This window comes from Chiroxiphia lanceolata, chromosome Z, assembly GCF_009829145.1.
Source record: "Chiroxiphia lanceolata isolate bChiLan1 chromosome Z, bChiLan1.pri, whole genome shotgun sequence".
NCBI lineage: Eukaryota > Metazoa > Chordata > Aves > Passeriformes > Pipridae > Chiroxiphia > Chiroxiphia lanceolata.
The window spans coordinates 55,419,584-55,443,183 of NC_045671.1; the positions used below are offsets into that span (position 1 = coordinate 55,419,584).

The 23,600-nt window shown below is 41.2% G+C and overlaps 1 protein-coding gene across 1 annotated transcript in view; it reads right to left on the reverse strand.

Annotated features, from left to right (window-relative positions):
• MAMDC2 (MAM domain containing 2) overlaps nt 1-23,600 on the reverse strand; it is a 55,484-nt gene that overhangs the window by 22,109 nt on the left and 9,775 nt on the right. The window contains exons 3-6 of the mRNA XM_032676055.1: nt 4,467-4,732; nt 3,660-3,744; nt 2,574-2,711; nt 881-1,137 (exon numbers count right to left, since the gene is read on the reverse strand). Coding sequence (XP_032531946.1) covers nt 881-1,137; nt 2,574-2,711; nt 3,660-3,744; nt 4,467-4,732 — 746 coding nt within the window. The remainder of the gene's footprint in view (nt 1-880; nt 1,138-2,573; nt 2,712-3,659; nt 3,745-4,466; nt 4,733-23,600) is intronic.

Genomic DNA, 23,600 nt, shown 5'->3' on the forward strand with positions numbered 1-23,600 from the left:
GTTGAAATGATTTGATCACTGACGTTTTAGAGTATAAAAGGGCTACGTAACATCTCATGAAAATTAGCTCTACCCCTCATAATTTCTGAAAATTTGCAGGCTTATGGTGAATTAGCAAATAACTTAGGTGGAATTAAAGCAAGTAGACAGAATTTATTTGTAATAATAGTATTACAAGTATATATATATAGAAAGAGTATTTATGTATGTGTATATAAATACATAAATTACATATATATGTATAAAATATGCATGCTAAGTATATATGCATGTATATAATATATACACTATTTCAATCTTCTAAGTTTGAGGTATTTCTTAGTAAACACTAGGGAATAAAGAATTCAATTTCTTTCTGATATTCTTGAAAGTCATTATAATAACCATTGAGGGTTGTCTTTTACATCTAAGGACTACTGTACTATTAGGACCCAAGTCTGAACTCTATCTCATGAATTGCAGGGTCATATTAAGGTAGAGAATAGACCTCACATACATTGTAAAAATTGTCTTCTTCAGGGCATTATTTTATGATACTCAGCATCCTCAAAAATGGACCATGGAGTCACAGAAATACGGGACTGAGAGAATTATTCAGTCACAACTGAGAAACCTCACATCAGTAGGACTCTACAACCTCCCAAGGTATTCTTATCAAGCACCACAACATCTGACTTCAAAATCAAGCACAAGTATAGAAAGTGATCCCTCCTTGACACTTATGCAAAGGGTAAAGAAAACCACAGATCACCAGCATCTTTATAACCATTTTTCAGATACTGGATGGTCACTGCCATGTTCCTGGCTTAGCCTGAGTTGGCACTCGTATCTGAGGCAACCTGGAAGTCATAGCTGGCCTGTACAGGCAGGATTGCTTTACCTCCATGGGGTACGGCGCATTGAAGTCAACTTCTGCCAGTGCCCAGTCTGTACTCAGAGCAGTGTCTGTTTTCCAGACCTCTTCATAAAAGCCACTCACGTCTCTCAAGTAAACAGTAAAAACAATGCTGCTCTCCCGCTTAAGTTGATAATAAAAAGATAAGCATCCAGACATTGGGGCTGTTGTCTTTGGTGAGATTAGCTGGGCCACTTCCTGAAAATGTTTGACGTAAACAGAGTCCACGTACATGTAATGACCTATGAGTAGGAAAGAAACTTGGTATAAGTCACAGTATCTCATAGTATCTCACAGTATCAGGAGATGAACAGGGGCTAAACATATGGCTTAGACCATGTCCTGGCAACAATGATTGCTTTCTAGTAAGTTTTGTATGGGCATCACTAAGATAATTAGCTCATAGTGTTCTCAAAGCTGTAAATGTCACTTCTCACTTCATTCTGGTGAAAGGAGGTGAAAGGGCTTTCTTGGCTGTAGGTCTCCTCTAGTTTGCCCACTGCCAGGGGAGAGGTGCCTTAAGTGATACCTGCCTGAGAAGTTCTCAGCTTCACTTTTACTCTACAGTTTTAGCACATTTCATAGCTTAGCTATTATCTCCCTGGCTGATGCACCTCCATAGTCCAATTCTTGCAGGCTCTTTCTTGACTTTAGGCTTCCTGTGGCCTTCTCAGTCAATGGTGAGTAGTGAGGGTTTGGTGTGAAATAGAAATGCTGTGGCTACAAGAAAACAGATCCCTCCCAGTTGGCAGCATTTCCTGTCACAGTACACATTTAATAGGTTGACCCACTGTCTGTTGTTAAAGTTGTGGTAAGTTAAACTTCCATCAAAATTTTACCAGCATTTAGGTGCTGTGACATGATGCAGGGACGGAGTTACACTCTGTACTCAACTCACACAATTGTGAAATAAATAAAAAGGCACAGCGGCATGAGTTAAGGAAAGAGGAGCAACCCTGCTTTTCATGATGCCATTCCTTGCACAGTCACAAGCATCACGCTGTCTGAGACACACAGTGTGTTGCAGCAGCCAGGTGTCCTGACCATCACCTGCTGTGGTACATCCTTCTCCATGGCTATGTGAAAAGCTCTCCTCTCAGTGATGTGTCCAGGACAAGGATTTCATACAAGGCAAGTGCCCAAATTCCTGTAAGTCTTTAGAGCATTCTGCCTCTGAGGGGCTGTACTAATAGCATCACTCTCAACTGAAAGAAACAAAACTCCTAAACTGTGCAATTTAATCAGAGAGTTTCCAAGCATGTTTCAATCCCTAAGTTTTCCTACTCAACTTTCTCGATAGCCATGGGAAAGAAAACCCCTGCCAGATGTACAAGAATCTAAAACTTAGTGTGGCCCATACTTTTAAAATACACAGAAGGGTGAATATTCCCCCTCTTCATTCAAAATTTTATTCTTACTTTGAGTACCTTTGAATACTAGCAAAGAGCAAAACAACCTTATTATAAAACTTACATGAAATTTTGTGTGAACACCTGCAAATACCCCGAACTTTTTCTAATCCCTTTTTTATCTCCTGAATCATTCTTACCACCCCACCCCCTGCAATGCTGGGAGAAAAGAAAGAACTCACATAATAATTACTCCCAGAATGAGAGTCATGCATGAATCACAGACTCAGATTTTTCCACTATATTTTTGCTCTACATTTGCTGCTTACCCAGTGCACTGTTAAGTGTGTGGTCTTTGGGCAGGATAGACTGAGAATTGCGAATGTTTCCTCCACCAACAAACCAGTTGACATTGGGATTCCAGCGGTTCACGAAACCACAAAGATGATTTTCTTCAAAGTCACATTCTGCAATTGCAGACACCATCAGCCGAGTGCACACATTTGCATTACAGAAATGGCAAGAGCAAATTGCTAAGCACTGCCCTCACTTCACATATGGCAGTGCAGATAATGCCTATATTTATAAAACTGGACACAGCACTTATGAGCTCATAATAAACAGAAGCAAACTTAGCCCCCATTTTAGATCATTTTTTAAAAAAATTTCCATTTCCATCGTCTTTGGACTAATCTGCTTTTCCATTATTTGTCAATATAGGACTGTTGTAATTTAGAACCAAATAAAGCAGATTTAAAATATACCACTTCATGGTATTAAATGCTTAGAGCAGAACTTTCACTAGTAAATCAGGGATAGCTAGAAACAACTCAGGATTAGTATTTCATAACAGTAATGCAACTGCTTTGTTCTCTTCACAGAGCCAAAGAATTGTGACAATTCGCCAGACCTCCCCAGAAGTGCAAAGGTCTCTCAGCTTCCTAGACACTAAAATTTTTGAACTTCATTAGCAGTTTTTGGCAAATGTCCTGAGGAAATAGCAGAAACCGTAAATATCAACAGTTTTGGCTCTGCAGCCTGCAAGATACCACTGTAAGGAAGCATGAGCAGGCAGAGAGCAGAAATAATATTGCAACTGTTATGTCTAGTATTTGCAGCAGTGCAAAGTTTTTTTAAAAAAATAACCCTTATTCCAGCTTGGACAATAAATAACTTTGGAATTAATTATTTTATGTGATATATCTATGTATATCACAGAGACAGGTGAAAAAAAACCCCACTGATTAGTGTGTGTAACCTTACCTTAAAAATCATCTATATTGAACATGGCAGTCAATAAGGAAAAAGCCATTGCCTTTTCTCTAAACCCAGACCTTTAATCCAGCTTTATAACTGCCAACAAGGCTTTTTTCTTTTTATGTAGAGAATATAGGGGTTGAGCAGAGAGTACTTACCCATACAATATCCAGGAGTTATTTTGATTTCAAAAATTGCTATACTGGCAGATTTATCTTGTCCCATTTCACCTTCCAGTACAAGCTGTAAAATATAAATCAAGCTGTAAATTTTAGGGTTTCATTATCCTGAATATTTAAACAGGATAAACAGGAGAATGAATTAAATACATCTGGGGGGCTCATCATCCTTACAGTCAGGAGAGGTGCTTTTGCTGAAAGAGCTTGGCAGAATGCATTAAAGACAGAGCAAATGCTCTTACTTGTGCACAGAAGATACATTGAAGGATAATGAAACAAGGCAAAAAATTCCCACACTTCATTTACGAGTAACGAATTCCATATTCCTCAGCTGTGGTTATGCAAGATGTTATTGTGAGTGATGTGATGTGATGATTTTTGGGTAGAAATACTCTCCTGTCAGCAATTGACTCTTTCCTGAAAGGCACAGTGGGCAGGAAATGAGTGAGTGCAGCTGCAGGTCCAGGACTGGGGAGGTTTCATATGTGCTACATGGCACCAGTCGCCCCACAGGGATGCCAGGAGGTGAAGCATCCTCACTGTAGGGCTCAGCCAGCTGTGCATCCCTGGGAGCTGCTCCACACCTTTGCTGGTCAGAACACAGCCTCATGCCAGACCTGCTCACGAGTGCTGGGGACAGAGGGGTCAACTGACTGATGTGCTGCCAGCCTTAGAGATGAAAGCGAAAAACAGAGCTCAAAAGAGTTTGAATAGGTCAAAAAAGAAGTCTGTACACTCCAACATATGCACCAGAAAGTCTGTGGCATCTACTAAAATTGGGCTTACCTTATACTTCTTTGTGCTGTTCATTAAATCTAAGCTAGCTATGAGCCAGCTGTCTGAGGGCTCCTTGGCTGACCACAGCAAACGATCAAAACTTTCTCCTTCCTGCCTCAGGTACAGGTTGAGCCTGGTGGGATCAGGTGAAGTCTCTAAAGTCGTTGCTATCTGATAAATCAGTCTGACACAGGACCACTCCTCGGAGTACAGATCTGGGCTGTACAGCACTGCTTTCTCACCCTCGTAAGATGTATCCACAGAAATGTAATGTCCTGAGAACACACACACATCAGAATAATAAGTGCCAAAGGCTTTGCTTTTGCATCTCTGGAAAAAGTTCTTATTTAGAAAGGAATGGCAGTTCTGGGGCTAGGTCAGGAGACTGAGACTGCCACTCATCTGGTAAGTCATTTAACCTCTTGATATCCTACTGTACTCACACAAACATGACTTCCTATGTCTCAGAGTGGTTTTAATCACAATTTTTTAAACTGTCGGAAATCTTAACAGGAAGATCTTGTATCAGCATAAAGCAGATTATTAAATAAGTAACACCTTCCAGAACTGATAGCTGTTGATAGATAATTTACACATGTAGAAATATTTTGCAGGAATATTTAGTTGTTTTATGGATCAAAGCTTTTTAATTTAATTTAAATTTTAAAACAATACATAAAACAAGACATTGCAGCTAAAAACTTCCAAAGCACTTTTGGCTTCAAACATTAAAATTAGAAAGACACTTTTATGTAGTAATATTAATGTGTACGAGGCTGCTGATTCAAGGAAGAGCTAATTGTAAAGCAATGTTTAAATGTATCAGCATTCCCAATTAGATTATTTCAAAATTACTCTCTGGAGCTTGGCCTAAAACACAACCTTCTCTACAAAAAAGAAAGAAATCACAGAACGACAGAAGTTTATGAGTTGGAAGGGATAAGGATCATCAAGTCCAACTCCAAGCTCGAAATGCACAAAGAGGCCTAAAAAGTGCAAAAGAAACAACGTGTAGAAAAAGGAGGCAACAGTAAATAAATTACAGGAAAACAGAAGCCTGGTCCTGGAGGCTTTACTAAGACATCAAAACCAAGATTAGAAGAGTAAAATGGAATACAGAAGTCACAGAAACCTGAAATGCATTGCCAGAAACAAATGAAACAGGGAGAAAGAAAATTGTAAAATAAAAATAAATTAAAAATCCCAAACACCACAAAACAAAAACCAAAACAAGATAGGACACCCATGTCTGAGACACTATCCCATACACAATCAGGAAAATGATCCTTCTTGCCTAGTGTCAATGTGTATTAGACAAATCCCATTTCTGATACTAATTCTCAACAGCCAAGCTTGTAAGCACGAGTCATAAGTGCTGTCAGGGACTGTGCCAAGTCAACCTTTGACATAAGACACTTTAAAATGCCCAGGAAATATATTTTCTTTTCTTTAATCTCATCTTACTTGACCAAGGAGCTTGTCTCAGTTTATATGTGTACGCAAATACCTGTGTAACTTGGAAACTTCAGCAGTTGTGCTGATGTTAAATGCATTGCTTGTCTTTGAGGCACATTCTGCCCTCCCAAACCCTGACTCAACCCTCCAAGCCCAGGCTACCCTGAGGTTGCTTCCCAGGAGCTCCCCCCTTGCCTTTTCTCTTCGATGGGAAAAAAAATCATCCTCATGAACAGTCACCACCCCTTCAAGGCAAAAGAGCAGGTACAGATCTGCTCTGTGAGGTTCCCAAAGTCCTCTCCCATACACTCCTAGGAAGATGCCAGGAGCAAGACAGCCACTCTGTCAACACCTGATTCTTTGGGCAGTGCATGTTACAGCATCCACCCTGCATCTGCTCTCTCTCTCTCACCTGCAGACAGAGTACACAGTAACCCATTGGTACTGTACACTTTGTTTAACACATGTAAGATAAAGGATTGCTAGGAGGTAGCTGCAGCTCTAACCAGTATAAGAGGCCACGCAAACAGAGAAATGTGCAATTTGTTTCCCTTCCCTTTTTAGGGAATGGAAGTTTTTTTTGCCTCTTATAATTTCTCTTTATATCTACTCTCTGGTTTTAGTCTGTTGGGGAAAGATACAAAATCACTGGTTAAGTACAAGTAACTTGTTACTGCAGCAGCATTTGAAAGAAAAATAAACACAGGAATACTTAAAAATAGGTCCCTAATGTCCATGCCAAATACTTAATCTGCCACTACATAAATGTGAGTCCATAAAACATCCACTTGCATGCAGATATCCAGTTAGTTCACAAAAGTTAGCACTCACAGCATTTATTTGCTGGCATGTGCCAGCCGAAGGTATACATGTTTTTTCACAGGAAGATAGAGGAAATTCACCAAGGCTCCATCAGAAGTTGAATGCTTCTTTCACTTTTTTTTAAATCGATGTAAGTGGCAATATCCCGTTCAGATGAAGAATTTACATTTTTTGACTAGTCTGAATTCGGATCATTTTACAAAGAAACCTACAATTCAGAATCCATGCTGGCAATTTCAGTTTAGATTTAAGCCCCTATTTTTGTCTGCACTTCAAGAGAAACCCCATAGGAAACAGATTTTTCTTATAATAGTAAACTTTTTTTTCCCCCCAGAATAAATTAGTGTTGATATAGGAAAATATATTCACAGGAAGACCTCAAATTGCCAGCTATGAAGCTTAAATGGCTCCCTGGTTAATTATAAGTAGACTAAGGTTCTTCTACAAAAATAGTGGTTTAAAAGAAAACCTCTTACAATTTCCAGTAGTGATGATTATGTTACTGTAAACTTGACTCTGTGTTCTCTGTGTGCTATACACTTGCTCTCACTTTGTCTGATTCCCCACAGATATGAGAACAAAGAACTCTCTCTTTAATTGAGGTGCTCTCACCCCCATCCTAATCATTTTAGCATCTTTTGAAAGCTTAAGTGTGCAATTGGCTCCACTGAAATCAATGTGAGGACTGATGGAGAGCTTCATGGGTAAGTTTAAACGCTTTGCTAATCAGGATCAGGGAGCCTGGCACTTGGCAGCACCAAGCACAGAAAATGCTAACATTAAACTTCTTCCGAATGAATGCTGACATTGACTAAATGGCCTTTACCCTAAACTGTATTTCAGCAATAGCAACGACATGCATTAGCTGCAGAAAGGAAGATCTCACAATGCAGACCACATGGACTGACACAGAGCAATTGTGAGAGCAAATCAATGCCAAGAGAGGGCTCCTTGGAGTAAAGAAGCAGACAACTTTCCACACTTGTTTTTGAGAGTAAGAGGTTATTTACCAGTCTATGAAGAATTTGATAAATGCACAGTGCTGTAGCCTGAAATCTCATTAAAAATACAATGTGCAGCTCCATTTTGCAGCATGCCACAGTCCTCCTGAAAATCCCTATGGCACTTAATTTATAGCAGTCATTCAGGAGTTATCAAGAGAGGGTTACTCTTCAAAATCACAGGAGAGCAAATCAGAGGTAGTCACAAAACTCTAGGAAAACACAGAAGACACAGAAACACGAGCACGCAATTTTTGGCAATTACTTGCTCAGGGAGTAGATGCAGCCCTAAGCAGTGTAAGGGGCTGTGCAAATACAGGAAGGCTGCACTTTCTTTTCCATTTTGTAATTGCCATGATTTTTTGAATATCATGGAGAGCGGCTTGGCAACGACATCAGCTAATTCCCTCAGGACTCTGGGATGCATCTCGTCACATATGCTCAGATTCCTCACGTGGTCACAAGCTGATTGTCTTTATAGTGGGAGAGGCCTGCCTCCTCCAGCCCCATTTTACAGTCTATCCACTCAAGAGGTGTAGGAAGAGAGGTTGCCAGTGAAAGCTGAGACAAAAAATTGTTGAGTACCTCAGCCTGCTCGTCCTTGTTACCGGTTTGCCAGCCTTGCTTATCGAGGGGGTAAACACTTTCTTTGACCTTTTTCTGGCTGACACTCCTGTAGAAGCCATTCTTGTTACTCTTTGTGACCCTTCTCAAGTTCAGCTGCAGCTTTCCCTTGGCCTTCCTCATCCCATCCTTACACAACTGGGTTGCATCCCTACACTCTTCTCAGGATACCTGTCCCTGCTTCCACTGCCTGTGGATTTCTTTCTTGCCATTAGTTTGATCAGCAGGTCCTGACTCAGCCACGCTGGTCTCTTCCTTGCCTGAACTTTTGCTGCTGGGGGACGCTAGTTCTTGTGCTCTACAGAAAGCATCCTTAAAGATCTGCCAGATCTCTTCTGCTCTCTTGTCCCTCAGAGCAGCTTACAAAGGAGTCCTATTGACTAACTCCTTGTCAACCTGGAAGTTTGCTTTCCTAAAATTCACGGTTCCGACTTGACTCTTCTCCTGGCCCATACCGCTCAGGACTGTGAAATTCACCAGTGTGCAATCACTGCAGCCCAGGCTGCCTCCAGTCTTGATGGCCCTGATCACTTGTGTTGGTGACCAGCAGGTCTAGTATCACATCCCCTCTGGTGGCCCTGTCTATTACCTGGCCTGAAAAATTATTCTCAATGCACTCCAGGAGTCTATTGGATTGCCTACAGCTCACTGTACTGCTTTCCCAGCAGATGGCAGGGTGGTTGAAGTCTTCCAGCAGGATGAAGCCTGCAAGTGCGATGCCTCCTGTGGCTGGAGCAAGAAGCCTTTGTCAATAGGCTGCCCTTGATCGAGTGACCTGTAGTAAATGCCACCCATGTGGTTCCCTTTATTGTCTTGGTCTCTCTTACCCATTAGCTTTCAGCCTGCTCACAGCTATTCTTCAGAAACAGCTCTTCACATTCGAACTACCTCTTGATGCAGAGGGCAAGCCCTTCGCCTCTCCTTCCTCCCCTGCCCCTTCTGAACAGCCATCAACAGTCACACTTCAGTCATAGGATTTGTCCCACCAAGTTTCAGTAATGGCAATGAGGCCATAGATTTCTAGCAGTGCAGTGGCTTCCACCTCCTCCTGTTTGTTGCCCACACTTTGTGCATTGGTGTAAAGGCATCTCAGCTGTGTGTCAGCCGTGTCTGCCTTCTTAGAGAAACGCCCCTTAATTTCATTGAGATATTTCACTAGGGTTCCCCTGTTGGCTTCTAGTACCTCAGGAGCCTCTGGGTTGCTGCGTAAGATTTCAGCTGTGCTCCAGTGTGGCTAGAACGCCACAGGATCCAATGGCTGAGGGCCCTTGCTCTGTCCCTCTAACCTTGGCGTGTCACTCCACAGCTTGACAACGGCAAGCTTTATATTGTCTCCTTCCCCTGTCATGTCTAGTTTAAAGCTCCATCAATGAGCCCTGCTAGCTCCTGAGCAAAGACTCTGAGCAAAGACAAGCTTCTGCACAGATAACAAAAGCCAGGGACTAATTACCTTTTACTGCTAACTGCTAGCGGTTCCCTGGTGAAGGCAAACACCTACTGCCAGGAGAAAGGATAGCAGAAGTAAGACGTATTTCCCCCACCAGTCTCACTGCTCAGGCTAGCAACCTTATACCCACATTCCTGTAATGACTTTTTACCTACTGTGCAACTTGACTGTCTTCTACTTGACAGCTGATTCAAACTTACAGGACCAAGCATGTGTTCATTTTACATTTCTCCATGTCCAAGCAAAATATTGAGACCAGGAAGGATTAGGACACTGTGTTTCAAATCTATCCCTCCTCAATGCAACTATACACTGCAGTGGTTAAGACTTACAAAATGAGACCTTTAAAATCCTTCTGTATGCACGTCTTGTCATCTGGCTGTTCTAATAAGCAGTTCTGTACAGTCTCTCTCTCAATTACAGTTGGTGCTACATTAACTTCATGAGTCATTCACCCAAGTTTTCCAAAAATATACGTAAAATATATTTCCATTTACTTACTAAATGGGCATCAATAGATCAGTCAGCAGTGATTATATCAATGGCTTAAGATAAGGGCCACTGAGACCAGACACATTACTTTTTCCAAAAATCTTTTTGGAAATCAGAAACTACACTGGCTGCTTTCTCTGTAAATAACACAAGCAAGACAAAATTCCAGATGCTGTAAACTCAACCAAACTGCATTGAGGAAAAAAAAATGGAAACCACCCCTCCCTCCCCCCCATTGGGATAAATAAAATTACCAGTTAGCTTTTCAATTATATATTTCCTCTGTAAAAATTTGGAAGGATAACCACAGACATGTTCTGGCCCTTCGTGGGGTTTATGTCTGACACAGCTGTTCACTTGGTTCAGCCACAGTACAGCTTTACAAGAAAAACTGAATATAAGCAGCAAGTTCCAAGAGAAACAGTATTAAGGAAATAAGAAGTAGAAAAAATTTAGGAATTTACATTTGATTAGGTACTCATTTACACAGACAATCTGAAACAAATGTCTTAAATTTGTAAGTCCTGTTACGATTTTCTCTGTATTTCCCTACAGAAACAGGAAAGAATATTACCAGTTGATCTACTGATGCCTTCTATGCCAAAAAAAAAAAAAAAGAAATTAACAAAAATATTTAAAAGGAGCAAAGGAGTTCATATTTACGACCTATTAAGCCTTCTTACATCTCTGAAAAAAGTTAGTTAAAAATATTAACAATAGAGCCAGAGACACAAAATTTTGCAAATGAAGTTTGCACATGGAGGCCATCCCTGGGTACAGATGAGTTTAGATGAAGGTTCAGACTTTGAGTTAACAACAAAGAAATTCTACCAGTTACTTCATGTGGGATTTTGGGTGAACCTAGGAGAAAGCTTGTGGCACTAGACCAGGAAAGCTTCAGACTCAACACTCCACTTTTCATTCATTTTCTTTTCAGTAGAAAGAAAACTTTTCAACAAAAGTCAACATTTTTGCTGACAATTTGTCTTCAAAAATAGAACTGTGTAAATCAAAGTTAAATATATCCTATCTATGTAAAGTTAAGGTTTTCTGCAGAAAACTCTTCCTCTAATCAGGAACAGCCACCATGCATTTTGGTGAGGCTTTTTGCAGGGAAGAGGAAGAGTTGGAGGATGAGGTGGGGTTTTCCCTAATTTTTTAGGCAGTGTCTTGGGAAAGTGAAGAATTGTATGAGCAAGTGACTTTTCAATTGGAGAGGAAGAGTTTGCCCTACAACTTCATGAAGAAAGTAAAAGAAACCTCCATACTGATCAAACACACATACCTGCACAAATATTTCAGCTGGGCCCACAATATTGTGCTGGGATTAGCAAATCAGCTTAAACTGCAACTATAGCAATGATTGTTTATGAGAAGTCGGACAAATACAGTTTGAAACATTTTAATATCTTTCAATCTACAAGCAGAGAGTTGTTGGAGATGGAAATCTTTGCAGCAAGTTTCAGCCTATGCAGCCCTAAAAGCTAGGCAGCACTGGGCTACACGGAACCGAGCCCTCACCCCAGGTCCCCATGCCTGTTGCTGTGGAGCGGCTCTGACAGGGTGTTGGTGCCAACTCCCAGCTGGCTGCAGGCTTCCCCTTGCTGCCTGATCTGCCCACAACAGGGTAGACCCCTCTAGGCAGCCTCAGCCACAATGTCACCAAAACTAATGCACATCAAGAGCCACCAAGACGTCCAGTGTGATCAAGGCCTCTCACCAGCAGCAGCGCATCTCAGGCAGCTGGAGAAAGCATCACCTCTTGTCACCTCTGCCTGACCCCAGAAAGAGGTCTGCCCACCACCTGAGTCCTTGGGGGGTCTGCCCTACAACCCCCTCCTCAGCCTGATCCTGTAGACAGGGAAGTGCAGCAGCAGTGATCCACTTTTGCGAGAGTTGGTGTTTAATCCCATCCCCTTGGTCCCAAGGAGACTTGCAGCAGCAGCTTCTCCAGTGGACAGATGGATGTACACACAACACACATAGGGCTGAGTGGAAAAGCCTGACCCACATTAATGAACACAGAGCTCAATCCCAAAACATTCAGGGTGGTGCAATGAATAAAGCTACTTGATGCTGCAGGGCATAACTGGTGTTCTCATTCCTATCAAGCCACAGATGACTTTATTTCTGATAAGCTGTTAGATTCACACCAGAACTACATGATATACTCTTTCTGTTTGTTAAGCCTCCTTGTCTCCTCCACGGTTAAAAGCAGCTCTGTGAAAACAGCTGAGGGATGGAGAAGCACAAGATGGGCAGTCCATGTTTATTGCCTGCATTGACTAACATTCACTGCTACTGTCAAGGCTTTTCCTCCTCTTGTGTGTCTACGGGGCACCTCAAGCATAAAGCTGACACCTCTTTGCAGAAGAAGTCCATGGTCCCGCCTGACCAGTGCTGGCTGCCCAAGCACCCCTCACTGTCTAGGCAGGGAGGGAACCTCAGTACCCCACCAAATCTGTCCCTGTGATAGTCATCTTCTTCAGGTAGTCAATGGGATTTCCAGGTAATTCTCACAAAGCTGAGTAATACTTATTAAAAACAAAAGCATTTTGTAGAAAAGAACATCATAGAGTGATGAACACAAGACAGTTCACACAGGCAGCCACTCATCTTCCTCTGGCTGAATGAACAAACATGACAACAGAAGTCCCTCCAGCAGTTTTCTCTCCAGCTCACCTTGCTTTACAAACTGAGTCTCCATATATGGACTGAGATTAGTCATTTGACCTTTTTTTTTGCCAAATCCACCAGACCTGGCCAGAGAGCTCCTGTTTGCCAGCCCCGGGGGATAAATCTTTCAAGGCTCCTTTCTCAGAGGATGGCTTTATGGATTAATTACCAGCTCCACCTCCTGCCTTGTCCTTTTGCTTCCCCAGAGAGCTCAGAAATACAGCTGTTAGCATGCCTGTCAAAAACCATAAAAGTAATACAACTAGCCCTGAAACACTCCATGACTGCGGCATCTGGTTGCAGCTACTACCAATCTGGAAAAGCCTTCCAGCCTCCATCCATCAGCATGCCTGTGAACGGCTGGCAAGGGCCCAGCCTGAGCTGCTGTTTTCTGCTTCTGATTTAGAAGAGTTGCTCCACTGCACTGGGGATGCTTCCTCTTCTTGCTCTCTTTCAAGTCCCAAGGCCCTTACATCATGCACTAATTACACCAGATCTCCTGTTTGTTCTAAGCACATGTGGGTTTGTTTCCTTTCACAATGACCTCACTCATTTTTATACACTTAAATTTTGTTTCTGCTTGTTCCAGCCAATCCCTCAATCCCAGTCATCTGCTGTTCACACCACTCAGTTCTGCTTTTCATGCTGTTCATTATATAATTTTGAGAACTTTTTATCTGCTAACACAAAGCCTGCCAGATTCTGCTCTGGTATCTCTGAGTTTCCTTCAAACAGCTCTTTCAAAAAGCCATCTCCGTGATTTCTGTTAGCTGGTATATTTGAGTAGAACATAGGTAATATTTGGAGACACATGATTCTCTGCTTTGAATTTCTGAATGGAAAATAAAACTGAGAAAAGCTTTTTCTTTATTCTTTGTCATCCTACATCAGTTTTCATTGTCCCCAATGCACACGGAATGTTAAAGATAAAAACCAGATAAAGCAGAAATCATCAGGCATCTACTTGTTCTCAGTGCTCATCTCTTTCATTACTACCTCTGTCTCTTCACTAAATCATGTTTCCACCAGGATCAATCACACAGGGGAAGGCACTGTGACAGCTCTTCCAGCACAGCTGCCTGACCTGGCAGAATGCATCACAAGGCTGCCTTCATTCAAAAGAAGAATACAAAATTTCACAACTATGGTATTCCCTTGCATTATGTTGTCTATTTACTTCGCTCATCACACCTCTTCTTTGTTTACATAGGTGCACATGATGTAATGTGATGGAGAATGCCTGTAACTCTGCTTTGTGTTATGTGCTGAGCACATCTCAGCTTGGCCAAGGCAAACCTGCCCATTGTAGTCCCCATAGCTTTGGTGGCACTTCTTTGAAGAAAAATCCATCAGATCTGCAACCCATGGCAAACTGTTGATCAGTACCCCAAAGGGGAGCCAACATAAGGAATTTAGCAAGCCAGACCATGAAAAAAACTCTTGTGTTTCATAAGGGGACACTTCTGGGGCCATGCTTCTCCTCAGACTAAGAGTTCGATAAAGAGAAGAAAGAGATGCTCCAACTCAATCAACCCTGATTTGGCTGCCGCATTTCTGGATTTCCATTAATCTGGAAGATTTTGTACTTCAAAAGCAATGACTTCTTGGTTGAAGCAATTACTTCCTTGGTGTGCTCCAGAGAGGCTAAACTAAAAGCCTGTGGTGCTCACCATCTGAGGCAAGCTCTGAAGCAAACCTGGACTCAGTCAGGGAAGCAGAAAGACTCTGGTCACAGCAAGCAGCAGCCCTGGGAGGAGAGGACAAGCAAGCTTTGGAGTTCAGGTAAGCAGGGAGCAAAAGTCATCATGACTCGACTTAGGTGCATGAGGGAATAGGGTCACAGCATTCATGGGGGGTCCTGGGCCAGGCTTTCTCTCAAGAAAAGAAAAAAACCTCAACTGGTGGCCTTCTGGAGTGCATCTGCAAACTACAGGGATGCACTAACTGAAAGATTATAAAAGCAAAACTTCTCTACCACATGGATCTGCTCTCTTGGCATCTGCCAAATCACTTGGCCTTACTGCATTACCCTGAAAAACACTCATCTGCCTAAACACTTGTCTGTCTCTCCCAGCTACATCAGATCAACTAAAATGTAACCTTTGTCCACAAGCTTTGTCCCTCTGAGGAAAGTTATAAATGTGCTTGGCTTGTGGAAATTACATTTATTCTGATACTCAGCTGGGCTCCAGGTTCTACACAGATGGAAAGAAAAAAAATCTAAATATTTATTTGTTTTCATTGACTTCAGAAGTTGAACTCCAATGAGTTCGCTTTCCTGCTTTCCATAAGCTTGGTGGTTTTATACTCTTTTTATAGCAGAATCATTAGGATGACTGGCAGGCTCATGGTGGGCTGATCAGTGATCTCACATCACAAAATACAAACAGAACTGCAAACAGACAAGGCACATACATGAGCTGAAATAGCTAGCTACAGAAAGAGCTTACAACTGAGCTAATCAGATTCTCACAGGTGCTGACAGTAACCCGGTCAAAGGTCACCTGCAGGAACTAGCCTAACTACACCATCAGTTTCCAAAAACTGTTGGAGGTCACTCTGCCCTAACAAGGCTGCTGTTGGGGCAGCCTCTTGGCTCCCGCTCTATTTACTCAGTGACTACTTTCAAGTAACCCACCCTAAGCAAGAAAGCAGCTGCAGTGACTCATCTTCTGACCTGACAGGTTCATCCTGGACTGGGAATATGCAATGGTGAAGATTCAGCATCCACAACCGCAAAACCTGCAGCCAAGAAACACACTCTTGACCTTGAACATCACAACTGTAAGGACCATGGCAAGTATTTCCTGGAGTTCTATACAACATCCATCAATTAACCACTTCAAAGACTAGCTTCAGTTTATTAGGGATGCTTTTAGGCTTTCAGTCCTGTACATCATTCCTGCCTGGCAGGAGGCTGGTAGCAACTGAGGAAGTTTGTCAGGTGTACTGATAGACTGAGCCAAAACCCACAATATTGGAGAATGGAGTTTTTTGAAGCCCCAGGTTATGTGACTGTAATCTCTAGAACATCTCACACACATTTTAAGGGAATGGAAGGTAGTTGTACATTTAAACCTGAAATCCATCTTTGTTATTGGAGATTTAAATATAACCTGTTGTACCGTCACATTTATTAGATATTGATTACCCTGTGTCCAGAGATGCTTGCCAACAGAATTTTGATTCAAGTATAATGCATCCAGTATCCTATCTCTTCCCTTTGAGCAGAAAGTACACTTTAAATGATACATATCCACACTCTGTGGTAGAGTACATCCTTTGCAAGCTGGGCACAGGGACTCTGGTCATAACCCTAATCCTACAAGGGAGCTACTTTCAACAAATATGACTTCTGACCAAGTACCCTTAAATAGAAATTGTTAAAAATGGCAAAATTAAAAAGGAAGTTAATTTCACAGTCCAAGAAATCAGCAATTCAACCTACCAAGGGTACTCTGAGTTTTGTTCAATCATTGCTTTCTATGCCTATTAGCTGAGTAGCTAATTTAAAAAATACAAAATGCTATAAATCAAAAGGTAGGAATGAAAGCTTGATTTTTTTTGTTGATTTTTATTTGGTTGGTTGGTTGGTTTGCTTTGGTTTTTGTTTTTTTGACCTGCAACTTGCACATATTTATTAACCCCAGAATGACTTTTCAGTTTTTACAGGGACTACAGCAAATTGCACAGTGATGGTCTGAACATCCAAAAGATTCACAAAGTACTTTACAGGATGCTGTGGGCAATGCAGGGATGGGGCTGATGCCCTAGAGCTCCCTCCCCTGTGCCTCAGGAGTCTGTAGTACCACTGGAAGGAGATTCAGTTCTGGAGCTTCTGCATCGAGCAAGATATGAACTACCCAGAATTAGTGAGGATCACTTGGTATCAAAAGCAAAAGATACCTTCTTATGCATACTCCAATCTAAGGGAAGAGAAAGAGATGGATGCCAATCAACATCATGAATGTTTAGGCATCTAGGAGATTCAGGAAGCAGGATTTTGCTTTGTACCAGGTATCTAATTGCTGATTACAAGCAACAGGACTTTTGATACATTTTAACTTCCCTGGGCTTTGTGTTTTAACTAATATAGCCAGTCAAATTCTTCTTTGTAACTGAGTCCAAGTCAGTGAGCAATCTAATACATCTGGATTCATTTCTGGCCATTGATGTCACCCAGAATAGGCGCAGGGCTCCGCCATCTGTCTGGCCAAGTCCACTCTTCACATCTGTCACGTCCTGGTGGCCTCTCTGCTTCCCCTCACTAGGCAATGGTAACAAAGGAATTCCTTCAGGCATCCCCTTCAAACACTCCCCAGCTGCCCTGAAACACTTGTCATCACAGATGCTAAGACTTTATTCTTAACACAAGACCCAAATATTTCTTTTTTTTTTTTCTAGATTACGTTTGAAGTGAAAAGCTATTGAGAATTTTGGTGAATTTTAGCACTTATTTCAATATCATTCCAGTGAGTATCCAGTATTATCCCTGGGCAATTGCTCACAAAGGAATTTAGCATACCCCATTTGAACTGTAAGGCACATTTATTAAGACTGGACTAGAACCTCAGATATAAATGAGTCATTGAAAAAAATCTATCAATCTGGCCCTGACAGTTCAGGACACTGTTTCCTTCAGGATGTCCTAACTGACTACTCTTTCATGGTCAAAATAAGCAAAAGCTTGTCAAAACTTTCCAAAGTAATAGAGTTTATGGCCTTTTATTAGATTTTTTCTAACTATTATTATTTTTTCCCCTAAAGGATTACTAAGGCTACTAGGTCTTATTCTACTTACTTTATATCCTAAATATCGTAGGGTGATCACACAGACATTAATGAAGTTTAGGTAAATCCATTAAACACCATTTGAATTAACTTACCGTAGTACACTAGGGCTGCCAAATCTCACCAGGCACTTAACATTGCCTCCAGGGAGTGGTTCTCTTGCAAATTTGTCCCCCAGTTTATTGCTTACAATGTAATCAAGGGACCCAAAAAGGCAGCAGCAGACCTAACTTGCATCCTCAAGAGTGGTCACAGAGGGATGCTTAGGTATGAATTAACCGTAAAAGAAGTGCACTGCAATACTACTCCCTGTTGCCTCCCAGTTCTTGTTGCCATTTTCCAGTGTGAAGGACTGTGCTGTTTGTGACACTGACTGTATCAACACATGAGCCCAACTAAGCAGCATGTGCCTCACATTTTTTGAAATAAAAAGAAACTATGCAGAAAATAAAGCCTGCAGATATAAATTTGCTCCATCTGCCAAGCTTTGAGTGGTCTTTCTAAAAACAGTCCTTAGTCCAGTTTTTCTGAGAATGCCTTTTAATGTTGCATTTGCCTTAAAGTATAGCTCAGAATTGAGACAAGGCAAATGCTGGAATGCTTGAAGGTGCTACCAAAGTTCACACAGCATCAACAAACACATTCAGCACCGGTCTCAACACATTTTCTGTGTGTTTACAGCTTCCACAGGAACAGTGAATAGTGAATTCTCTGCTGAAAAATTATTTTCTGCAAACATGCATCCCTTGGGAAGAAATTGGTGCCAGGAGCTTGCACTGAGCGCATCTGAGGACTCCCATTTGCTGCTCTCCAAACTTGACAGTGCCAGCACAAGTCACTGGCAATGACTCATCACTTTGTTTCTAGAGAAATAATCTGAGAAACAGATTTTCAAGTCTGCCCCAGCAGCTGATCCCACCAGTTTTACCTGTTACACTCGGGAGTCGGAAACTTTGGCTGCTTGCAGAGAAAGCTTACTATTTACTGAAGAAATTTGAAGTTGTGCTCATCCAAGAAGTATCAATGGACATCTCTGGGAATACAGAGACAATTAGATCCTTATTAAATGTTAATGAGTGATTATACTAGCTCCACAACTGTTATTTTGGGTTCAAATTTAACACATATGCTACTCAACGCTTAGAAGTGAAGGTGTAGGACTGTCTTTTCCCATCTCTGTTGCAAGCTACAAACTCAAATAGCATCAACAGCTGCTTCACAACTCACACACAAGAGACATTTGCCATACAGTATCAGTGCAATTTTCTGATATGGTCCCCAGCCTCTCCCTCTAATGTGGAGCAGGAGAGAGACCCACTTCCAGAGAACAGAGAGGGTGAAACTCACAGAGCTGCTGCTCCTCCACACCTCAGAAGCTGAGAGTAAACTAGGCCACAGGAGAGGATGCCTGCCAAGTTTTATCTTGGAAAACAAGTGGAATATTTATGACCATTGGGAACTTGGAAAAAAACAAAAAGACAACTTTTCAATGCATGATACTGAAATAACCCGAAGTACCGAGCCAGCATTTCTGTAACTGCAGTGCTCCTATGGAGAAAAGAAATTACAAGGCTCACATACCAGTCTTGAAAAGCCTGGTCTCTAATGCTACCAAGAAGCTGATCTAAACTGACCTAGTATACAACAATCACCTAAGGCCAAAAATTTTCACATTCAGAATTTAGGAAAATGTAATGGCACAAGCTGACTGCATTTAAAAAACAAAAATTTTAATGAAGGAAAATCAATAAAATACATCATGCAAATAGGCAAGTAAATTTTCTGTAAATTTTCAGAAGCAAAAACCATAATGATTTAGGAAGCAAGGGATACAGCATGCAATACAAAGAAAGCAACAAAGCAAAAATATTCATATACTTGGTTATTTCCTTGCCTTTAAAACTGCTCTATTTTATTTTCTTTTCCACAGAAGATGGTTTTTTGGGTTGGGATTTTTTTTCTTCCATGTTGTTTTTTTAAAAATTTGGTTTAAAGAAGAAATCAAAGTATTCTGTATCTTCTAGCTTTTGCAAATAAAGAATTGGTTCTTTGCCATGTTTCCAACTCTTAAAGCAAAGTGTAGGAGTATTAACAGTCAGGAAACTGGCCTCAAGAAATGCTCATGGTTGTCCTTGCAATGCTCTGTGGAGGAAAATGTCTCTGCTTCCCAGTTGTTCTCAGACCTGTGAACCAATCTGTTTCAGGAGAATATAGACTGATTCCAGCAGGGGAGGCATACAAGAAATTTTAAAACTGCTTTTTTCCTCTACATCTCCATGCCACATGAATGGCAGTCAGAGAAAATGAAACCCATGGAGCTTTACTGAAAACAGATCTAACTTGGTAGCTCACCTCTGATGAAATATTTATTGAGAGAATAAACCTGTAGTTACTTCTTTGTATCTCTCTCTGTAAGAGTGGCATCCCACCCTTAAGGGGAAGGGAGCATGCAAAGCTTATAGATGCTTGTGGTAAAAAGGAGTGACAGAAGTCAGAGGGTCTACAAAAGCTTGCAAAGTTTTATTAGTAAATCACACGCTTTGCAAGGACATTCACATGTTAGTCCCTGACCTCCTATATAAGCACACAAGAGTGGGTTTTGGATAAAGAGGTAAGGTGAAAGGGCAGAGAGAGAGAGAGATGAATTAAACAGGGAGAGAGAGAGAGAGGAAGAAGAAAAAAAAAGATGTCACCAGTCCTGGCTCCAGCAATGATCCAGCTGATGGGGTATCCATGGTTCTGGAAGTGCCCCTTCAGCAGAGCATCATGGAGTTACCTTTTTATAGGTAATTTTTCCCTGCCCTGCAGGTAAGTTTGTCACTTTCTTTGCAAATCAGTTACCCTGCGCAGTCTCTTCTTCTAAGTCTTTCTGGAAATGGGTCAGAGGACTTTGGTCTTTGGCGGTCTTGATCCCCCCACTACAGTCCATGCCTGCTTCCTGATCTCGTTCCTGTGCCTGCACTCTACTATGTTGTGCTTGTCTCCATGAGCCAGAATAAGGATGTTTGTCCCAGAAAAGTGCTGCCTTACCTCTGTATCACCCTATTCTCCAGCCACATCCTGTTCTTGATCACAGTGTGTTATTACTGACAATCCTTGGCTATTATTACCAACAATCCTTGGTTGGCTTCACGGCTATCCAACTATCAGTGTTTGAGACATACACATTAGCCCCTTATCTTCTAGGCTTCTACAAGAAATAATTCAGTAGTATATGAGGACTTAAATTCTGCAACAAATATAAAAGTGGAAAGAAAATGATATCAAGAAATTTGTCTAATCATGGCCTGCGGGATTGCATGGCAGACATGCGCGTTCCGTACTGACTAATTTTAGTGCTTAAAACTGATGAAGATATGCCCCATCATGCACTCATCTGGAGAACACAGTGCACAGGCTGGCTCATGCTGGTGTGACCTGCACCAGGGTCTCGGATTGGGCTCATTACCTCCTTTACTCATTTGCTCATTACACATCTCTCTCCAAAAGATCTTCTGTGAAACTAGAGCAACATGTTACTATGTTGCTATGAGGACCCTTCAGTCTGCCACCCTTCTCTCTCAGGGCATTGACTGCAGTACAATACAGGTCATACACACACTGTACAAAAGGATGGCACAATCACTGAATTAGAAAAAGTGCCACTCATGAGAGTGGTTCAGCTCATGCATGTGTCCAGCAGGCAACAATTAAATTGTCCAGCAAGTTTCAAAGATAAAGCATTTTTTTCTCTTTTCACAGAGTTGTCTGAATATTTTCAGAATGTGAACTTCTGCTGAGATTTCTTACTGCTTTGGACTTCAGCTGGAACTCTTCCTCTCTCTCCCTCTCCCTCTCTCTCCTTCTCCCTCTCTCTCTCTTTCTCTCTCTCTCTCTTTCCAACCCTCTCACTCTCACTCTCTCTCTCTCTAATCAAACAGAAATATCAAAGATGATGGATTCCATATGCAATGCTGCAGTTAGTGGTTAGTTTATCTGTCTTAAAAACAGTGGACTAACCTGCAGATCGGCTAAAGGCATAACGGTGAAACTTTCTTCTAGATACATAACTAACAGAAAACACAAAATGGTCTATCAAAAAGAAACAGCACAAAAGCTAAGCAACTATGGAAAGGTTAACTAACAGAAGAATGTCTAGCTGACCCAGCACATGAAAAGATTATCAGTCTCCTGTTAGTCAGGTGTGATTGATCATGTAACTGTTTTTGGCTTCAACACCCACCAGCTGTGAAGTCTACTCCGAATTCATATTAAAACAAAAACTGATTACAGCTTTCTGCTTTTTAGCTACACGTGGTAGTCCAAACTACACATACCAGTCATCTTATTTCCATATAAGACAACTTCACTGTGCAAAGTTCTCCCTTCTTTTTCAAACAAACTACAGTTCCTGCCCTAATAACTCTCCAGTTTGACACTTAGTTTAAAATAACCACTGGAAATGGCTATATTTAGAGAACAATCTTGTATTGGTATAAAGCCTCTCATGTTTCCACTCAAGGACACAAGAATATCCTTGGCCAGGAAAGAAAGCCCTCTGCAAAGGTCTTGTAAGAATTAAAATGCAAACCAATGACTGTACAGGAACCAGCAAAGATTCATTTGTTTGAACTCCTTCTGCTTGTTAGAGAACCTCAACTAACCTTCTAAAAAGCACAGCTTAGATTAGCATTGCCTAGCTATATGGGTGCACTTTTAAAATGTGCAAAAAAACCCTACTTGAAATTCCATAAGCAACATCTTAAAATGAAGCATTCATCTAGCTGCATATAGGTTTTCAAGGATATATATGAAGATGTTAATAAGTGGCTTGCTGATGGTAAGTACTGCGAAGCTCAATATGCAACTGCAGATGCAGATACTAAGCAAACCAGTATATTGACTCAGACTAGAAAACAGACTTTATTCTGCACACTGACAGATTCTATCATTGTTTGTGTCCAGGACATTACCATGTCTCTAAGACATATCTATACGGGAAGAAATGATCAAGTAAATCCAGTTTTATTAAATAAAATTATTGTTGCTATATTTGGTACACTTTTAAAATCCAGGTACCAGGATACTTGCATTTACAGTTTGCATTTGCATGTGTACTCTAGCATTCAAGGCAGTTTTTATTTCTCTTTATAAGAACTTGGGAATTTACACAGGCATGAGTTAGTTTATGCTATAGAAAACCATAAACCACTGATCTTCTAATTACTGGAAAGGTCTCAGATTTGTTCACAGCTATGGGAATAAACTGCTGCTTAAGCTATAGCTCAAAGCCAGAGCAGTGTAAAAGCTCTTCAATTTTCTTGCTGTCTGTATTGAGTAAATTTTCTGAATAGAACTGCTAAGGATGATATCAAATTTTTGGCACTATAATGAAAAATTATTTACTGCGGAGGTAAAATATAAAAACAACAGCATTATTCCAACCCTGCTACAGATTTTCACTGTTGTTCTACCATAATCATACAGAACAAAATTAGCTATCACCTGACACTTGGGTACTCAGATATGATTTCCCTGGGATAATAAATGTTTTGGTAAGATTATGAAGCATGAAGAAATGTGTCACCAGGTCTCTGGTCTGCTGGTTCCAGCTCCTACTTACAGCTTGTAAATTATTGTGATTGATTGCAACAAGTGTTTACATGTCTACGGCGTGGAATACTTCACTGTACACCAGGCACCTGGCACATGGGGGAAGGGGAGAAGAAGAGATTTGCTAAGAGCAGACAACAGCAATAAATACTGATAATGAACTGCATGTCAGCTTGAGAGTACATGGCTTGGGAGAATTAATGACTCTATTTCCCAACCAGATGAAAAAGAGACAGCACGAAC